Genomic DNA, 18684 nt, shown 5'->3' on the forward strand with positions numbered 1-18684 from the left:
ACTAAACCTATAAATATATGCACATAGATCTATTTCCCCATCATCATATATATGAATATATTTACATATGTACATGCCTGTATTTAGACCTCCATAAATGCCCTTTGCCTCTTAGTTCTTTCCTCTATTTACCTCTACTTTCCTCTTGTCCTACTATCATGCTCAGCATTCATTTGGGTTTCAGTAATTCCTCTCAGTTATATTACCCTTGATCAAGTGCTACCAGGCCTCCTACACCCTCCTCACACCCAATTTGGATCACTTGTTGTTCCCTTGTGCCTGGGTTTGTGAACACCACTTCCTTTCCCCCCACCTCCTCCACTCCCATGTCCCCCTAGAACTGTCGGTCCTGTTGTTTTCTCCTCCAGATTGTTCATCCAGCCTATCTTATTTAGATAGACCTGCGGCGATAATAACATGCACAAAAACAATACAGAGCAAAACAAATCAACCAAAGAAAACAAAACAACAAAAAGCCAATGACCAAAAAAATCCAAACCACATCAACAACAAAAAAGAAAAGCTTGTAGTTAGTTTTAGTTCAAAGACTGTTGGCCTTTAGGAGTGTTTCTGGTAGAGTCTGATGGGGTGCCAAGGCCTGGCCTCAAAGTCTATTTTTGGCATTCCCCGGGGACTGTTCCCCTTGCTGTTCTGTTGCCTGGCCTTAGTGTTTGCCTCAGTGTTGTGGGATCAGATCGGGTGCAATTCCCACACTGTGTCTCCAGTGTTGTCCCCTGTAGGGCTATGGGTCAGTGAGGGATGTCATGTCTCATAGTGGGGTTGTCCATATGGTCTTCTCTGTGGATTGGCTGCTCTGAAGTGGAATATCGTCCTCAAAGCTTGGTGGGCTAGGATGTGCTCCACTCTCTCTTCCTCCCCCTTCATTTGCTCCCATGTGCTCTAATCAGACACATCCCTCTCCCTGAGCTGCAGATTCAGTGCTGTCCTCTGAAATAAATTATTCTTTGGGGAGGGGCAGGTATCCAAATAGTGTTGATTGGGGCCAGCCCCTCAGACCTCTCCACTGGTTCCCTACTCCATGCCGTCATGTTGCATTCACATCTTGGAGCACTGGATTGAAGTCTGGTCCCTCTTTCCCTGTGGAGATATAAACAATATCCTCCCCTTGTGTAGGTTAGTGCCCTGTTCCCCCGCTACCCATTTCTTTCTTTTGTTTTTTTAAGTACACTGGAATCTGACGCAATCTATCCTATTCCATTCCACTTGGTTCTAGTCTACTCCATTTCTTTGTTTTTAAATGCTACCCCACCCACTGAATTAGTCTTAGAATCTGAATAGGTCATAACCTGCAGTGATAAGGAATAATTGGCCACTGTAATTAACATTGTACTGGTATTACTTCACCGTATGCTACTGCTGTGGCAGTCTTCAAACTCTTACTACTCTATCCACTCTGACAAATAACAGCTAGATTATAACTATCTTCAATGAGGATACCCTGCGGGTTTATTCAATGAGGATGTTCTGCGGGTTTATCAAATGAGGATATTCTGCGGGTTTATCCCATGAGGATACCCTACGGGTTTATTCAATAAGGATATTCTGCGGGTTTATTGAATGAGGGTATTCTGCAGGTTTATTCAATGAGAATATCCTACGGGTTTATTCAATGAGGACATCCTATGGGTTTATTCAATGAGGATCTTCAGATGTCCAGCTGGTGCTGGTCCTCTCAGGTCTCCATTGGTTTACCCCTTGCCTGATAAACTGAATTCTATTTCGCCATGAAGTTAAGGCTCTGTACAATCTATAAAGTAATAGACAATTTTTGTTGGCACTTAGTGCTCTGTCAACACTGTTTCCTGGAATTGGTCATACTGTTCCATGTATTCTAGAAGGTCTAACAGACATCACTTCTGCAGAGAAGACTTCTGATTGGCCCGGAGTGAAAAAAAATAGTTCAGAGGTCATATCTGACCTCCTCGGAATACAAAAGGTAGGAGAATAGACTTCCACACAAACTCACGGCTCATGGCTGTGGGGCAGAGTTCAGACATGTCTCCACTCACCATCCTTCTTTGACCCTATTCTGACACCAAGCACTCCTCCCATGACACCCTCCTTCTGTGCTGGATTCGATAATCCATTGCAATAGTCACACAGCGCTCACAGACAACACTGACAATTAAGAAGGCTTATTAGAGAATTTGTCTCTCAATCTGCCGGGTTTCCACCTATCAAAGTCCTTGCAAGTACCATGATGTCATTCTCCAGGGACTACTCTCTTCTGACAACATGCGCAAAGTATGTAAGACAAAGTCTCACCATCTATGCCTCTAAGGAACATTCTGGCTGTACTTCTTTCAATACAGATTTGTTAGTTATTTTTGGCAGGCCATCGTACTTGCAATATTCTTAGCCTGCATCATAATTCAAATGCATCAATTATTTTTTCATCTTCCTTATTCAATGTCAAACTTTCCAGTGCACGTGACACATTTGAAAATACCAATTTCAGTCAGGTGCAATTTAGTCCTCAAAGTAACCTCCCTGCTTTTCAACACTTTCAAAAGATCTTGTGCATCATATTTACACAATGCCATGCATCATTTTATACCTTTACTGCTGCTTCCATGAGCATTGATTTTGGATCCACCAAGCAAGATGAAATCATTGGCAATTTCAATATTTTCTCCGTGCATCATGATGCTCCTGATTGGTCTTGTTGTGAGGATTTGGGTCTTCTTTACATTGAGTTGTCATCCTTGCAGAAGGCTGCAACTCTTGATCTTCATCAGCAAGCACTGTAAGTCAATTATTATCACTAGGAATCAAAATTGCACTGGTAAACTAACGTCTTTATTTTTTAAATTCAGGAAACTCTTATTACATTAATCCAAACTCATTGCCTTTAAGCTGATTCCAACTCATGATGAGCCTGTGGGGGGTGGGGGTGGGGCAGGATCGGACTCTGTTGGCTTTTAGGTCATCTGTGGTCTTTTTGAAGTGAATTACCAGACCTTCCTTTCAAGGTGCCTCTGGCTCAGTTGGAACTTCCAACCTTCTAGTTAGCAGTTGAGTGAGCAACCATATGTGCCACATAAGGTCTTCCCATTTGACACAATGGTCAGTACATTAAATAAATGGGGGGAATCACAAAATACAAGCACGGAAATAATAACATGAGGATCATGAAATAACGAAGGTCTAAGAAAGAATGAATGTGGGTGTCCTAATCCCTGTTTTACACTAAAACTAGAACTCTTGAGGCCATATTTTAGACAGAAGCCAAATGAAAATGCATGCCATAAACTCTGGAGATTCTCCGCAGTGTGGAGAGAAGTCTGAATAGAAACCTACTCGGAAACAAGAAAAGTCTGAGAAAGCGTGCAGATTGTTAGGCTTCATCTCACGTATTTTGGACACGTTTTCAGAAGGGACCACCAGTGCTTAGAAAAGAACACCACTCTTGGTACGTTGGTCAGGGGAAAAGAAGGAAAACCCTCAACGAGATGTAGAGACACAGCTCAAGCATAACAACGATTGCTAGGTTGGCGCAGACCAGGCAGTATTTCTTTGTCTTCTGTTGTGCATGGCCTCACGGAGTGAAAACCAACCCTACAGCACCGAACAACAAGAGCAAGTCAGCCACTTCTTAGTAAACACAGATAGAAGTTAGCTAAACACCTCTCCACAGTCTTTGGTTTTCTGCCACCAGTTCGTGTTAGAAGTGGAAGTATAAGCTAGAGCAGAGGTTTTTGTTTTTTTTAATTGGGCATAGAAGAGAGCTGTGGAAGAAAGGACGATGTCAATGGAAGCAGTCGATTATTACTACAAAACTCTATCACCTAAAAGAGGTTTGTTCATCCATCTAGATCCAGACACAGTATCAAAGTGCATTCATAATGTATCTCCTACTCTATCATCTTCTCTGGGAATTATACATAGTCAATATATCGTTAGCAATCAGTTTGGTATCCCAGAGACCAATGTGGCCTACATAGTTCTCACGTGCTAAAATGGTACCACAGTACCAGGGGCTCCTGGATAGATGGAGGAAGAGGTTTATAGGAGAATAAAGAAGCTGAGAGAAGTGTTCTAGGTAAAGAAACATAAGGAGACATAAATAAGTATAAGTTAGTATCGAGGAAATTATTTGTATCAATGGGTATGAGAAGAGATCTGGAGCCCTGGTGGCATTGTGGGTTATATGTTAGGCTGTTAACTGACGGATCAGCAGTTTGAAACCACCAGACAACCCCAGGGAGAAGAATGAGGCTTTCTACTCCCATAAAAAATTACAACCTCAGAAGCACATAGAACATTTCTAATCTATTCTGTAAAGTTGCTATAAGTCAGAATTGACTGCATATCAGGGAGTCTGTGGATTTGGTGGTGGTGTTTTTTGGTTAGCTTTGCTCTGGTTCATGGGTAAAGAATATGAATTAAAATTATTCTTCTTTAACCTTTTCAGTAGCTGAATATCAAGTAGCTTGAAATTCTGTGAAACCTGATCTCATTTACAAAGTGGTGGTGATTCTCATGATGTGATAGTTTTGAGTTAACTAGGCTGGGTCGGGATTCTTAGTGCTTTGGTAGTTAAGATCTAGTAATCTCCCATAATGAGATCTTCTTAAGGGTATGGCTTCCCTCCAGGATTTTCAGCTGCTTCATATGCATGTGAAATTTGGATATTGAATAAGGAAGACCGGAAAAGAATTGATGCATTTGAATTGCAGTGCAGGAGATGATTATTGAAAGGACCATGGATTGCTAAAAGAACAAACAGATGTGTCTTAAAAGAAGTACAGCCAGAGAGCTCCTTAAAGGCAAGGATGGTGAGACTTCACCTTAATACCTTACATCCTTTGGACACGTTGTCAGGAGAGACTGGTTCCTAGAGAAGGACACCATAGTTAGCCAAGGTGGAGGGGCAGCGTGAAAGAGGAAGGCCGTGCACTAGATGGATTGGCATAGCGACTGCAGCAATGGGGCCAAGACCGAGAGCAATGTGCGTGTGGCACAGGACCGTGCGGTGTTTCTTTCTGCTGTACACATGGTCACTATGAGCCAGAACGGACTCAATGGCACCGCACCACAAGAAATAAGTAAATAATGACAAATTGTGATCATTTCTGTGAAGGAAAACAGAATGTTCTGATGAGAGAAACAGGGGTGAGGAACCTCTGGAGAAAAGCTAATCATGATAGAGTTTTGTTTAACGTATAATGATGTTTTAAGTCATTTTATTGGAGGCTCATACAACTCTTACCACAATCCATCCATCCATCCATTGTGTTTAGCACATTTGTTGCCATCATCATTCTCAAAACAATTGCTTTCTGCTTAAGCCCTTGGTATCGACTCATTTTTTCCTCCCTCCCCACTCTCCCCTCCCTCACGAACCCTTGATAATTTATAAATTATTATTTTTTCATATCTTACACTGTCTGTTGTCTCCCTTCACCCACTTTTCTGTTGTCCATCCCCCAGGGAGGAGGTTATATGTAGATCCTTGTTATTGCTTCCCCCTTTCTACTCCACCCTCCCTCCACCCTCCCGGTATTGCCACCCTCAGCACTGGTCCTGAAGGGAACATGTGTCCTGGATTCCCTCTTTCATTCTGTTTATTAATTTTACTATTTTATATTATTAAAGATATTAGAAAGAAATTGTCTAACAGTTTATCTTTTTTTGATTGGGATAAATACATATATTAAATCATCCCATAGTTCAATCACATCTAGCAGAATTGTACATTTGCTACCACAATCAGTTTCCAAACATTATTTTTCTATTTGGAACCCTTGATGACATCATCCCTTGCCCTGCCCCCACGACTGTGCACCACCCCACCCCCCACCTCCTGCCAAAACCCTTATTCCACTTGCTGACTTATAGGTTCATGGGTCCTGGTTTTCATACACCAAAAATGAAAAAACATATCTGTATCTATCTAATAGGATTTGTCAGATTTGCATGCCAAGTTTCATGCAATTTTAATATCATTCTTCAATAAAAACACAGGGTCTTACTACTATTAAGAATTCTTTTATAATGGAAAAGATAAACACAAAAATTTTAAGAACCCTAGAAAATAAAACAAAGTCAACCCCATTGCACTGATTTCATAACTTCAAACAGAATATATTTCATCACAAAGAAGGAAAAAAAGATATTTCACTAGGTTTTGTCTCCACTTGTCAAAAACTGAAAAGAAAAAACAGCTGATATTGTTGCCAAAATTTTTTATTCCAATTCATAATGAGCACAAAAATATAATTGTTTAATAACTTTAGCACAACAAAAAATCATAATAAAACCAGCATTCAATAGTTCCAAGTAGCTCCAGAAAGCAAATTTTCTCTTTTGAAGCATATTAAAGAAGACCAAAATGCAAACCCAGATTGAGAACAAAGAAGAAATATAGTGCAAAGGGTAGGAAAGGATGGTCCAGCTTGGAGGACATTGAGATTGTTCAAGTAACTCATGACAGTTGAATGGGAACAGCCTGAATTATGAGGCGCAGAATGGGGAAAGGAAAGAGAAAAAGTAGGGAAGAGCCACATCTTAGAGAGACTTGTCGATGAGGTTACGGAAACTACCTTAAAGGCACAGGACATTATTAAAGAGGTGCTTTTTGTTTTGTCTTAAGGCTAGAGCCAAACTCAATATTTATTCAAGAATGACCATTCTGATAGATGCTAAGGATAAACTAGTATGGGAAAGGCTGGGTGGAGACAGAGAGGTAGTAATACAACTGTGATATTCTGGTATTCTGGTGCCCTTGAATCATGTGGTGTGTCAGCAAGGGATAAGAAGGAAAAGCATGTGTTAGATGAGTCGTTATGCGTTGACAGCACTGAGAAAGGAGGCGCTGTCAAGGATGACATCCCGGTTCCCGGTGTGGGAAACAGGGTGCATGGGAGGTAACATTTGTGGAGATAGGAAAGACCTGAGAAGCAGGTTTAGGAAGAGGAAGAAATAAGATCAGGATATAAAGCCCAGATGAAAAGATTAGCCTTCCAAAGGAGGAAAACCTCTTCTGCCATAGTAGGAAGGATGTGGGCAGATCCGTATAAATCTGTAGGTACCATGACAGGAATTTAAGGAGTGTCCATCTAAAAGCTACTTTTTTGTTCTTCTTTTCTCCATAGTAGAAGGATATGTCATCAGCCAAAAGCCAAGACTGAAATAAGAGTTGAAAAGCAAACATTTGAGGGAGAGTAGAAAAGATTAAAATGACATTTATTAACACTAAAGCGTGTTGAAGGGCCAACTGCAGCTTTTCGTCATAGATCTATAGTGAGATCCATCTCAAAATCGATCCTACTCAAAATAGTCATCTGTAATCATACTGTTCTTTTTCTCAACTAAATCAAAGACCACTTCATTTTAATAACTGGTAGTAACTGAACTTATCAACCAGACCTTTCACTCGGTAAGATCATTTATTTGTTGTATAATAATATGCATTACTTTTAATTTGCCTGCATGCTTCTCTGAATGTGGAGAAAAATCAACAAAGACAAATACATACATGCATAAAGAAAGGCAGAACTTACCCTCTATAGAAGAAAAAATAAATGTAAATATTTGTATTTAAGTAACATTTTACAATTTTTGAACGGTGCGCATATCCATTACCTGTCCCCAACCTCCAATACTAATATCTCTGTGAGGGAGGTCATGACAACGTTCTTCCTACCACAGACGTCTGATGGGGTTGCCTGGGAATCTGATGACTAAGCAAACTCCAAATGCAAAGAAAATACTGCTAGTCCACACCTTCTTAGTCTGCCTTATGGGGTTTTTTTTGGCTTATATTATTATGACGGGCTCCAGTGAATGATTCATACTTCTTTCAAAACCAAATGTATTAACAGATGTTTACATGGAAATATGTCCAGGGTTTAAAAGTCAATAAGTTGGGGATTTTTTTTTCTATATTATGAACACATTCTCTCTTACTCTAGATAGTCAAAAACTAATGGTTTATCTTCCAACAAAATAAAGGATTCCTCCTTCTTTCTGTACGCCCTCCTCCTGTTGTGAGTGTGCCTCTGAGAATACCACTAAGCCCAGAGCAGGGAGGAAAGGGGGCTCTGGTGGCATGGTTGTTTGGTACCTCTTGGGCTACAAGCCTCAAGTCAGCACTTTGAAACCTCCAATTCCTTCATGGGAAACAGATGGGGCTTTCTACCCCTGTAAACAAGTAAAAGTCTCAAACACTCACAGGGGCAGTTCTACCCTCTCCTGTCAGGTCGCTATAAGTCCTCTTCGACTCCATGGCACAGAAGTTTTTGAGTAACAGGTGTCAGGGGACTCAGATTTCTTTGATAATGTGATTCTATATTTCTTATTCTTGTGATGAAGGCTCTTAAAAATAAAATACATGAATGCTTATCTCCACCTTCACAGAAGCATTCAGGGGAAGTACATATCATGCATATTGCATGTATCCTGCCCCTCCTTAGAACTCTGAATATTAAGCATCAACACCTTTACAACTGATCCTGTTGGGATAATTCCTTTTCTCCGCAAACCATAATTTCATGCTTCGCCTCCCTTTCTGTGTTGAGCTCATCACAAGCAGACAGGAAGTCATTTGAATTCCATTTCCCCGTGTCATTTCCTTGACTCATCCCCAGTTCTGTTGTAAATAGTGAGAGAATATCAGAATCTGCCATAATTCATTGAACAAGGGCATTCAAATAGCATGTTTGCCTAAGCACATATTTTATAAAAAGGCCTGTGTGGAGCACTCCCGGATGGACAAGAAAAGACATAAATAGTGAGTGGGAGGCGCTGTAACCCAAACCAGAGGAGAATATCTTAAATTCTAGAAACAATATTAAAACAAAAGCAAAAGAATTAAATCTGTTAAAATATTAAATCATTTGATCTAATAAAACTCTTCTATTCAGCACATTATAAGAAACCATTCTGTCGAAAAACTATGTTCAATAATATTGTCATTTAAAAATTGTCTATAACAACAAACAAAAAGAAAATATTTCACAGTAGGAGATAGATTAAGTATTTTATAATACTTAATCCATTCAACACAATATGATTTTCAACCTTTAATATATAGCCATCAAAAATACTCAATATGATATTTGCAGGCTTCCTTTAAATTTTAAATAAATTAAAATAAAAAGTCATAAGTGCACAGCTACATAAAAGAAAACAAGACATTTTAAGAATATGCTTCTGAGAGAACATTCAGTATTAAAAAATTACAAAACTATATACTATAATTTAATTATAAGAAAAAGTACCTGCATATATGTACAGGTATTTTAGCTAGCTTGTAAAATAAAAAATAGTTATTTGGGGTAATTTTGTTCAAAGGTTTTGAAAATATTACATTCTTTTTATTTTTTTAAAAAAAGACTAATGGCAGAAGTTGAGGCATGAAATACATTATTTGAAGTATATATATGTATATATATGAGAATTATATGGAGGTACACACTCATTCGTGACCTTCTTGTCTAGTTTGTACATTAGATTTTTAAAGCATATAAATGACTAGACACTTCTAAAGTCTGCAGTACCGCAGTAAATTCACTGGCCATTCACTATCAGTGATTTACAAAATAAAGTTATGGAATTTTATAGATGAACTGTCCTAAGACCACTTGGTCCAGGTTTCTATTGTTTCAGTAAATAAATTAACCTCATAGAGGAAATGTGAGTTTCTCCACCCCATCCCCTCTTGGGGGGAGGGCAAACACCTCACAGCTCCCCGGTACAGGACGACTCTGACTCTCGGAGACCCTGTGTGGGGTTTCAAGCTTTTCAGTCTCTACAGGAGCAGATGATCTCGTCTCCTGCAGACAGTTGGTGAGTTTGAACCGCAGACCCTATGGTTAGCAGTCGAATGCTTACCCAACTACTTTTTTCCTAGGCTGCGCCATCAGGGAAGGAGCCCAGTGGCACGGTGATTCAAGTTCTTGGGTGCTAATTGAAAGGCCCAGGTTCAAACCTACAGGAGAAAAGTGTGCATCCTTGGAAACCCTACCAAACAGTTCTACTCTGCCTGACAGGATCACGATGAAGCAGAACGGATTCCACGGAAATGTGTTTAGTTCTGGTTTTATACAGTTTGTTGGTGAAAGAACTACTATAATTCAGGAGCTTTAATACCCAATCCAACTTGTATAACAAATCCCAATTCTAACCCAATCAGACCCTTCCAATTTCATCTAAAGTTAAATGTCTAATATCTAATGCTTATTAACAACCCATTAAATAAGAATGCCCTTTCTCACTTCCAAGTCGTTTCGCCTCCTCATCCTTACCCTATGGAGCCCTGGTGGTGCCGTGGTTACAAGTTGGGCTGCAGTCGCCATGGTGAGTGAGCAGTTTGAAACCTCAGCAGCTCTCCAGAAAAAGGCTGGGCTTTCTAGTCCTCAAACAACCAGTCTCAGAAACCCACAGGGGAAGCCATGAGCCAGCATTGACTCAGTGACGGAGGTCGTTGTTTTTTGTTCGTATGTACTGTATCTCCTAATGTGCACGTGCGTCTACTACTTCTACTGACCATTCATCGTCTAGATGTAGTCTGTTGGGATAATTTGTTTCAAAACACAATACTTGGGAAAATAGGTGGATTTTAATTTCAGCTGTTCTTCTTACTTCCGACATAACTTTGTGCAATGACTCTATTCCTGTTCTGTATCTCTGTTTCATGTGCAAACACAAAACCAAAAACAACAGCAGTCTTTCAATGCAGAGAGAAGGTAATTCAGAGTCATCAATTCTCAATTACGGTTTAATAAGGAAAAGGTGAATAGCAATATAATACACAGACAGAAGTCTGAAATCTACTCCTATTAATATTGTAATGACCATACAACATGTAGAGTATTTGTAAGTTTTCTTAAATGGTTTACTAACAATTTAAGAGAATAATGAAATTCTTACTGGTTTGTGCATTTACTTGTTTGTGATTTCACATGACGAGTCACACTATTGGCTGAAGTTGATTCCTTTAAACTTGCTAAACAAGTTAGATTCAACCTATCTGGGATTTCCTCCTTTGTCTTCATTTCCTTCATAGATCACACTTCATACACGAGAGTCATACATCTGAGTGAGACTCTCAGAGAAGTTTGAATAGTCAAAAAAAGGACCTCCTCCTTATTCAGGATTAAAATGTATAGGTAAGTGGTGGTTTTGCCTCTGTAGTTTTTTAAGTTTTGATATTTCTAAATCATGTGAAAAATAAACAGAAGCTTAAGGAAATAACAACTTTGTCTAGAAATCATCAACTCAATTATTTTCATGAAAACATTATCAAAGCTTTTACATATTGTTTAGCAAATATACTTGATATTTACATAATATATGTGGTTGTTTGTCTGTTTGTGTTAAATGAGTAAACCTAAAGAGACAGCTTAGCATTATGATCATGCATCTTTAAATAAGGAAGTGTTTTTACTTATTTTCTCACATTCAACTTTTCAAAAAGCAATGTGTGGATTTTAGTACAGTTTGAGAATTCTGTTTTGAATTTCATTACAGTATCTACTAGTTATTTTATATGCAGTGAATTCTGAAATTTTCTTTAATAAATACAGCATTAATCTATTTTTTAAATAGCTATGGTATTGTTTTTAAGTAAATTCTTACTAATGGAGAAGAAGCATTTGCCTGGTTTTCCATTCAGATAATGGATAATTATTTATATAATATTTCATTTAGAAAATACCCCAGCTGAGGCATAAGCTAGATAGAGTCAGATGGTCCAAGTTGAATTAAAATTATGAAAATAATTTCTATCATTTCATGTTTGCACTACCAAGGAACTCCAACAGATCCATTAAAATAAGTTAAAACCTATGAAGGAATCAATATAAACTCTGTATGGTTCTATATGAATAAAGAAAAGTCACAAAAGAGAGTTTAGCCATGAGCACTCAAATCGCAAAGTTATATATATTGAATAATCTAATAAGGATTATAAAACATTAGTTATATGCATTGTGTTAAAGTAACTTTCTACTCTATTGTTTTGTTAATTATAATATATTGTAAAATACAATAATCACACAGCCCAACAAAAGAATACTTTTCTTGGTGTCTTACTTTGTAGGCCTGTTCCTGGGTTATTCGGGGTGCTGATTCAGAAAACTTCATTGGCTAGACTACATCATCAGCTCTAGTTTCTTAGATATGGTGTTCCACTATATTTTTAGCTATTAAATTACATTAACTTATTAATTTATCATCCAACTTTCAAATATGAAAAAATTTAGACTCACAATTTACAGCAAAAACAAAAAAGTTTTAAAAAATTGGGTATTAAGAGACTTCCAAGGGAAACTGGAGAAGGACCCATGGTAGCTAGTTGGTTATGCATTGAGCTGCCAATCATAAGGGCCGTGGTCCAAATGCACCAGTCACTCTGCGGTCTTTAGAAGATGTGGAAACCAGAAAGGCTGTTCTTCTGTCTGATAAGGTCACGGTGAGCTAGAACCGATTAGGTGGCAGCGAGTATGTTTTAGGGGTTGAGGTCTGGGAGGCTGGGCAATGTATACGGAGACTACAAGCTAGATCGAGCAAAGCTAGAACACAGCTTGAAAAGAGTGGAAAATTTTAAAAAGAAAATCGAAAGGGTATGTGTATGGAAGGTGTGAGGGCAATTTAAAGTGCCAAAAATGTAAGACTTCATAGCATTTTCATAAACATTTTGAAGATCTAAAGTTTTGTTCTTCAAATTTTGCAGTAAATATTTCAGACCACTTGTTAATGTCCTAGGGATGAGAGGGACTCCAAGCTTTTTTATAAGAAACAGTCTGACTTCTCCTTAAGAGTCCTGTGCACAGGTGACGTTGTGCCATCTTATAACAAGACTGGAACATTTTAATTTTAACAAAGGAGTTTGAACTTTGGAAGACTGATTTTGGGTTTCAAAACATTTGAATCCCTAATTATTTTAACAAGCTTAGCCAGTCAGATAATTACAAATTCATTGCTTCGGAGGATAGAGTGGAACTTCTCCCATGGGTTTCCGAGGCTGTCAGTCTCTATAGGAGCAGGAAGTCTCATCTTTCTCTCTCAGAGAGAAAGGCTGGTAGGATTGAAGAGCTGACCTTTTGCTGAGCAGTCAAACACATAACCCACTATGCCATCAGGGCTCCTTATTTATTGTACAGTAACTTGGATCTCTGGCCCCTTTTAAAGAAAGCAAATTGGAGCTGCCTGTTATTCAGTTCCTAGTAAAGGTGAAGAGATACATGGGGGAAATTCCAAGTTCATGGTACGTGTACTGTTCAAAATTACATGAGGTATAACTTGACCTAATTATTTAGTACAACACAAACTACTTTAAATAAAACGTGTTTACTTTCTCTATCTCGGGCTAGCTAACACTACATTAAAATATCCTGATTGTTTTTTATGGGTGAGCAGATGGAAGAGTGGTATGTGCCACATGCTCTGTATCTCAAAAACTAGAGCTGGTGTCAATTTTTTTTTTTTTGGTTTCATTTGTTTTATTTTTCTTAAATTTTAATAAACAATTTTATTGGGGGCTCTTACAGTTCTTATAATAATCCACACATCAATTATATCAAGCACATTTGTACATATGTTGCCATCATCATTTCCCAAACATTTTCTTTCTGCTTAAGTCCTTGGTATCAGCTCCTCTTTTTTCCCCTACCTCCCACCCTCGTGAACTCTTGATAATTTATAAATTATTTTTATTTTCATAGTTTACACCATCCACTGTCTCCCTTCACCCACTTTTCTGTGTTCTTTTTTTTCTTTTCCTTTTTTGCTTCTGTATTCTTAAGGTTTAACTTTCTCAGAACAACTTTGCCTTATTTGCCTGGGTAAAGTCTCATTTTAAAAATTGTGGTAAAATATTTTTTTAAAGCTATTTATCATTTTAACCATTTGTGAATGTGGGATTTGGCAACATGAGTAGCAGTCACCATATTGTACCAAGAAGCCCTGGTGGCGGACTGGCTGCATATGGGGCGCTAAGGTCAAGTAGTCGTGTGAAACCACCAGCCTGCTCCAGGGGAGAGAGATGAGGCTTTCTACATCCAAAAGGTTGAGGTGACCCTCTCGGAACCGGAGAGGCAGGGGCAATTCTGTTCTGTCCTATAGGGTCCACTGTAAGTCGGAACCGATTCGAGGGCAGTGAGTGAGTGAGATATTGTACAACCATCACCACTGTCCATTTCCAAAAGTTCTCATCACCTGGTAGCCTAGTGGTGGGTGTGAGGCTGCAATCTTTTTTTTTTAATCAATTTTTGAATCAGCAGGTCAAATATACCCAGAAACAAACCCAATATTTGAGGTACCAAAATGTGTCTTGGCCAGTGAATCGGTTCCTTTTCTCTTGTTTTATGAATATAAAAATATAATGCTCACGAATTCTGTTCTTTGATGGACTAGTTGATTGGTGGGTTGCTTGATTTGTTTTTATCAGCAAGAGAAATCATGCTGAATTGATGGAACTTTGAAAATCACCTGCAGACCTTGATTCAACAATTTAAGGACCCCAGACTGGGAAATGAAGTATATTGTCAATCATAATATAGAATAACATTTCCTCTGGGAATAGGGAAACCAATGAAAACCAAGTGCATTACCTTCAAGATCCACAGCAGAACTGCCCGTTTCCGGTAACTCTTCAAGGCGTAGAATGGCTCATCTTTCTCCAATAATATAATCACTAGTCATTTCAAATCCTTGAACATGCCAGATTTTTCCAGGTTCACTGAGAGAATAACAATGTCCATTGTATTACATCGAAAAGTACTAGATGAAGTTTGCGAAATGGGGTAAAGATTTCTAAACTGTAATTCAGAATGTGGTTGAAAGAAATATTTAAGGTAAATCAGCATATCTCAAGAGACAAGTCTTAGCAGATCTCTTCCCATCCTAGCAATCTTCTTTCACATTTTGTTTCTTTAGTCCTTGCTCATGAAATAATTAGCTGAATACAGAGACATGCCAAAGCTAATTGACTTCTTGTCTCCCAACAGTACAAAATAATTTGAGACAAAAAGAAAACACCTCGCATCACAACTGTGAAATATGCATTCCAAATGCTGCTTGTTGTTTCATAAGCAGTTTTTAAACTATTATTATAACTTTCAAAATCCATGTGGGTCATCACCTTTTAAAAAATCCTGAAAGTTCTAAATCATGAGGGTAAATTAAATTTCTATTAATTTCTTAATAGAAATTAATCAGTAAATGCAAGGATGTTACTTTGAGGACTAAGGGGCACCTGAACCAAGCCATGGTATTCGCCATTGCCTCATATGCATGTGGAAGTTGGACACTGAACAAGGAAGAGCGTGCAGGAATGGATGCATTTCAATTGTGGGGCTGGGGAAGGACAGTGAAAGTGCATGGACTGCCCAGAGGACAAACGGAGCTGTCCTGGAAGAAGGGAGGCCAGAGGGCTCCTGACAGGCAAGGATGGGAAGACATCATCTTACATTCTTTGGCTATATTGTTAGGAGAGACTAGTTTTCCTGGAAAAGGATGTCATGTTTGATAAAGTGGAAAGGCAGTAAAAGAGGAAGGCCCTCAACAAGATCCATTGATGCAGTGGCCACCTCAGTGGGCGCAGGCATAGAAGCAATTGAGAGGTTGGCGAGGGCCGTGCAGTTTCTTTATGTCGTACACGTGGTCATTATGGGTTAGCGCTGACTTGAGGGCACCAAACAACAGCAACAACAACAACTACAATTTTATCTTCACAGTCCACAGCTCAAAATGTTCTTGCCTGCAAAATCCCTACACTAAATGCTGAAACAGTTGCTATTTTCAGCCAGAATATTTTTCTAAGGTTGGGATGTGAGTGGAGTAGGGGAAATGGAAGTATCCACCTGGGATCAGATATTTTCTGGGAAATTTTCTCTTATCTCCTGCGAGTTTATCCTCCCAATGGCACTCTTAGTCTATTCGCTCAGAAATGACAATATTTATCTGACACATGTCCTACTCCAGCCCCCAAACCAACACCGCTAAAAGTAGTTATGAGAGAGGAAGCTACGATTGACCCCCATAAGGGTCTTTAAATTCATCTGCTGCAAGTCCCTCAAAGCTATGGTTCCCATGGGAAGTGTCCCATTCTCTTGGTGGGGCAGGAGGTGGGGTGGGGGGGAAGGACTTGACATGACTACACAAGTTTTAAAAACCTAATATTACTATGTTCTCATTATATGTAAAAGAAATGTACCAACTTGTCTAATAGAATTAACTAGGTAAATGTCTAAAACAATTCAAAATAATTGACATAGGACAAACTCATACTGTTGAATAACTTATTAGGAAAAAATTGGCAATTTTTATAAAATACTGAATATTACACTCATTTGTAACATGGAAACAGAAACATGGAAAACTGTATCCAGTGATTAATAAAATGAGATGTGCGTTCACTCTTCAAGTAATTGGACAAAAAGGGCCATTGAAGGATTTTTCTAATTTAGAAAAGTGTTTATTCGGCTAGTCTTACTTGTTAGCCAGTACATCTGCCCGAGTTTATCATGGCAAGGCATGAATTAAAACATACCTCCTGCTTTCCTATCAGACTACTCCCATTAGCATAAAGATTCTTAAATAGCTCATCTTAAAAAATATCCCTCCTTTCACATCCTCTTTCTCTCTGTGGCCTCATTTTTCATTTCCCCTTAACAGCAAAAGTTTTAAAAAATTTATGTAGACTCACTGCCACCATTATTATGCTCTCTTTTTGTTTTATTTCTGTAATATTTTAAAATATTAATAATATCACATGTAAAGACTGCTAAATATTTTAACTAATTCTGCATGGCCCCCATCCATTAAGAACAATAACATTACCAAAACTTATGAGCGTCCACTGCGCTCCTCTACAATTGCATCCTGTCCACTCACGTCTCTTCCTCCCCGTTGTCAAAAAAAAATTTTTTTTCTGGCCATGGTCTCTTAATTCCTTTGTTTTTCTTCATCATTTTAACCATTTGTCTATAGATCCCTAGAGAATATATAGTTTAGCTCTACTTTATTTGAAATTCATGTAAATAGATCAAAAGTAATGTGTATGAGATGTGTCAAAACATAAACAACCCTCACTGCCATTGAGTCAATGGGTTTGAGTTCCATTGAGTCAATGGAACTGCCCCGTGGGTTTGAGACTGTCCCTCTTCGCGGGAGTGGAAAGCTTCATCGTCCTCCTGAAGAGCAACTTGGGGTCTCGAGCAGCTGACCCGTATTTAGCAGCCCAGTGTGTAAACTCACTGCCACTAGGGCTCGCGACGAAGGGTGTAGTAATAGTTTATTAGTGTTCACAATATATAGTCCACACTAATATATATGCGGATAGAGATATATATATAAGGGAAATATAAGTCTATTCCTCTGCAGAAATATGGTATGGTAGTTAGGTGCCATCGAGTCAGTTCTGACCCATAGCACAACCGAACGAAACACTGACGAACGAAACACTGACGGGTCCTGCACCATCCTTACAAGTGTTCTTATGCCTGAGCCCATTGTTGCAGCCACTGCAACTTATTATATATTCACTCCTCTGGGGTTTTAGCATTACAAATAATACTTGAACTTTTTAATAGGTCTGCTAGTACAAAAGAAAATTCCTAGGAATGTATTTTCTAGATGATCTCAATAGCACATGTTTATCTTGACCACCAATAAAACCCAAATTCACTCCCGTTGAGTTGATACCAATTTATAGTGACCCTATGGGACAGGGTAGAACTGCCCCCATGGGTTTCCAAGACTGAAAGCCCCATCTTTCTCTTGGGGCTGGCAGGAGGTTTCAACTACTAAACTTGCAGTTAGTAGCCCAATGCAAAGCCACCAGGCCTCTCTTACTTAAATAGGTTTTCATGCCTACTGCTCTTTAAAATATCTATTGTCCAGCCCATCGACCACTGCACACACTGCAAACTTCAATGGTCAGGTCTCCTTGCTGATTTCACTTAATCATTTCACTGGAGACCACTCTTGTCTTAAAGTCTCTCTCCTTCACAGAGCATTTCTCCCACAAACTGTCTTCTTAGCCCCCTGGCCAAATGTTCTTAGTTCCAGCTATTGAATTTTTCTCATGTTCCCTCCCTTCTACAGTTCGAGAGTTCTGAAACCCTCCTTAAGCCTCTTGTAACCTCTTCTCTGCAATAGTTTCTCCTATTTCCTGTGTGATTCATTTAACTCCAGGATTTTTAATAAGCTGTTGGATCTTGATTGTTCACACATAACTATTTGCGTATTTCCTCTTTGATCTTTCACAAGTCAAACTTTACTCTTTATTTTCTCTCAAATCCTGATTTTCTTGTTTTCCAAAACCATTTTGTTGGGAGCTAACACAGATATCATATCATTTCATAGTTCAATCACGTCAAGCAGTATTGTACAATTTCTACTACAATCAGTTCTCAAACACTTATGCCTCTTCAACAACTTGATATCAGTTCCCCTTTACATGCACCTCCCACATGGGTACCTCTCAGGAACCCATATAGTACTTGTCTCTGTAGGTGCATCAATCCCAGGTTTCATATACCAAAAAAACATATAACAAAAATTCAAGAGGACTACCCACAATGACAAACATAAATAAATAAAAAAGAGGAAAATATTCTTTTTATTTTTTAATCATTTTATTAGGGGCTCATACAACTCTTATCACAATCCATACATACATCAATTGTGTAAAGCGCATTTGTACATTCATTG

The 18684-nt window shown here is 38.6% G+C and overlaps 1 protein-coding gene across 1 annotated transcript in view; it reads left to right on the forward strand.

The window, feature by feature from the left end:
- The first annotated feature begins 14766 nt into the window (after positions 1-14766).
- Positions 14767-18684, forward strand: part of LOC101642047 (transmembrane serine protease 11D) — a 57815-nt gene continuing 53897 nt past the window's right edge. The window contains exon 1 of the mRNA XM_030888560.1: positions 14767-14771. Within this exon, the coding sequence (XP_030744420.1) occupies positions 14767-14771 (5 nt within the window). The remainder of the gene's footprint in view (positions 14772-18684) is intronic.

This window comes from Echinops telfairi, unplaced genomic scaffold (assembly GCF_000313985.2).
Source record: "Echinops telfairi isolate 266 unplaced genomic scaffold, ASM31398v2 ScPeMD7_7468;HRSCAF=8506_0, whole genome shotgun sequence".
Classification (NCBI taxonomy): domain Eukaryota; kingdom Metazoa; phylum Chordata; class Mammalia; order Afrosoricida; family Tenrecidae; genus Echinops; species Echinops telfairi.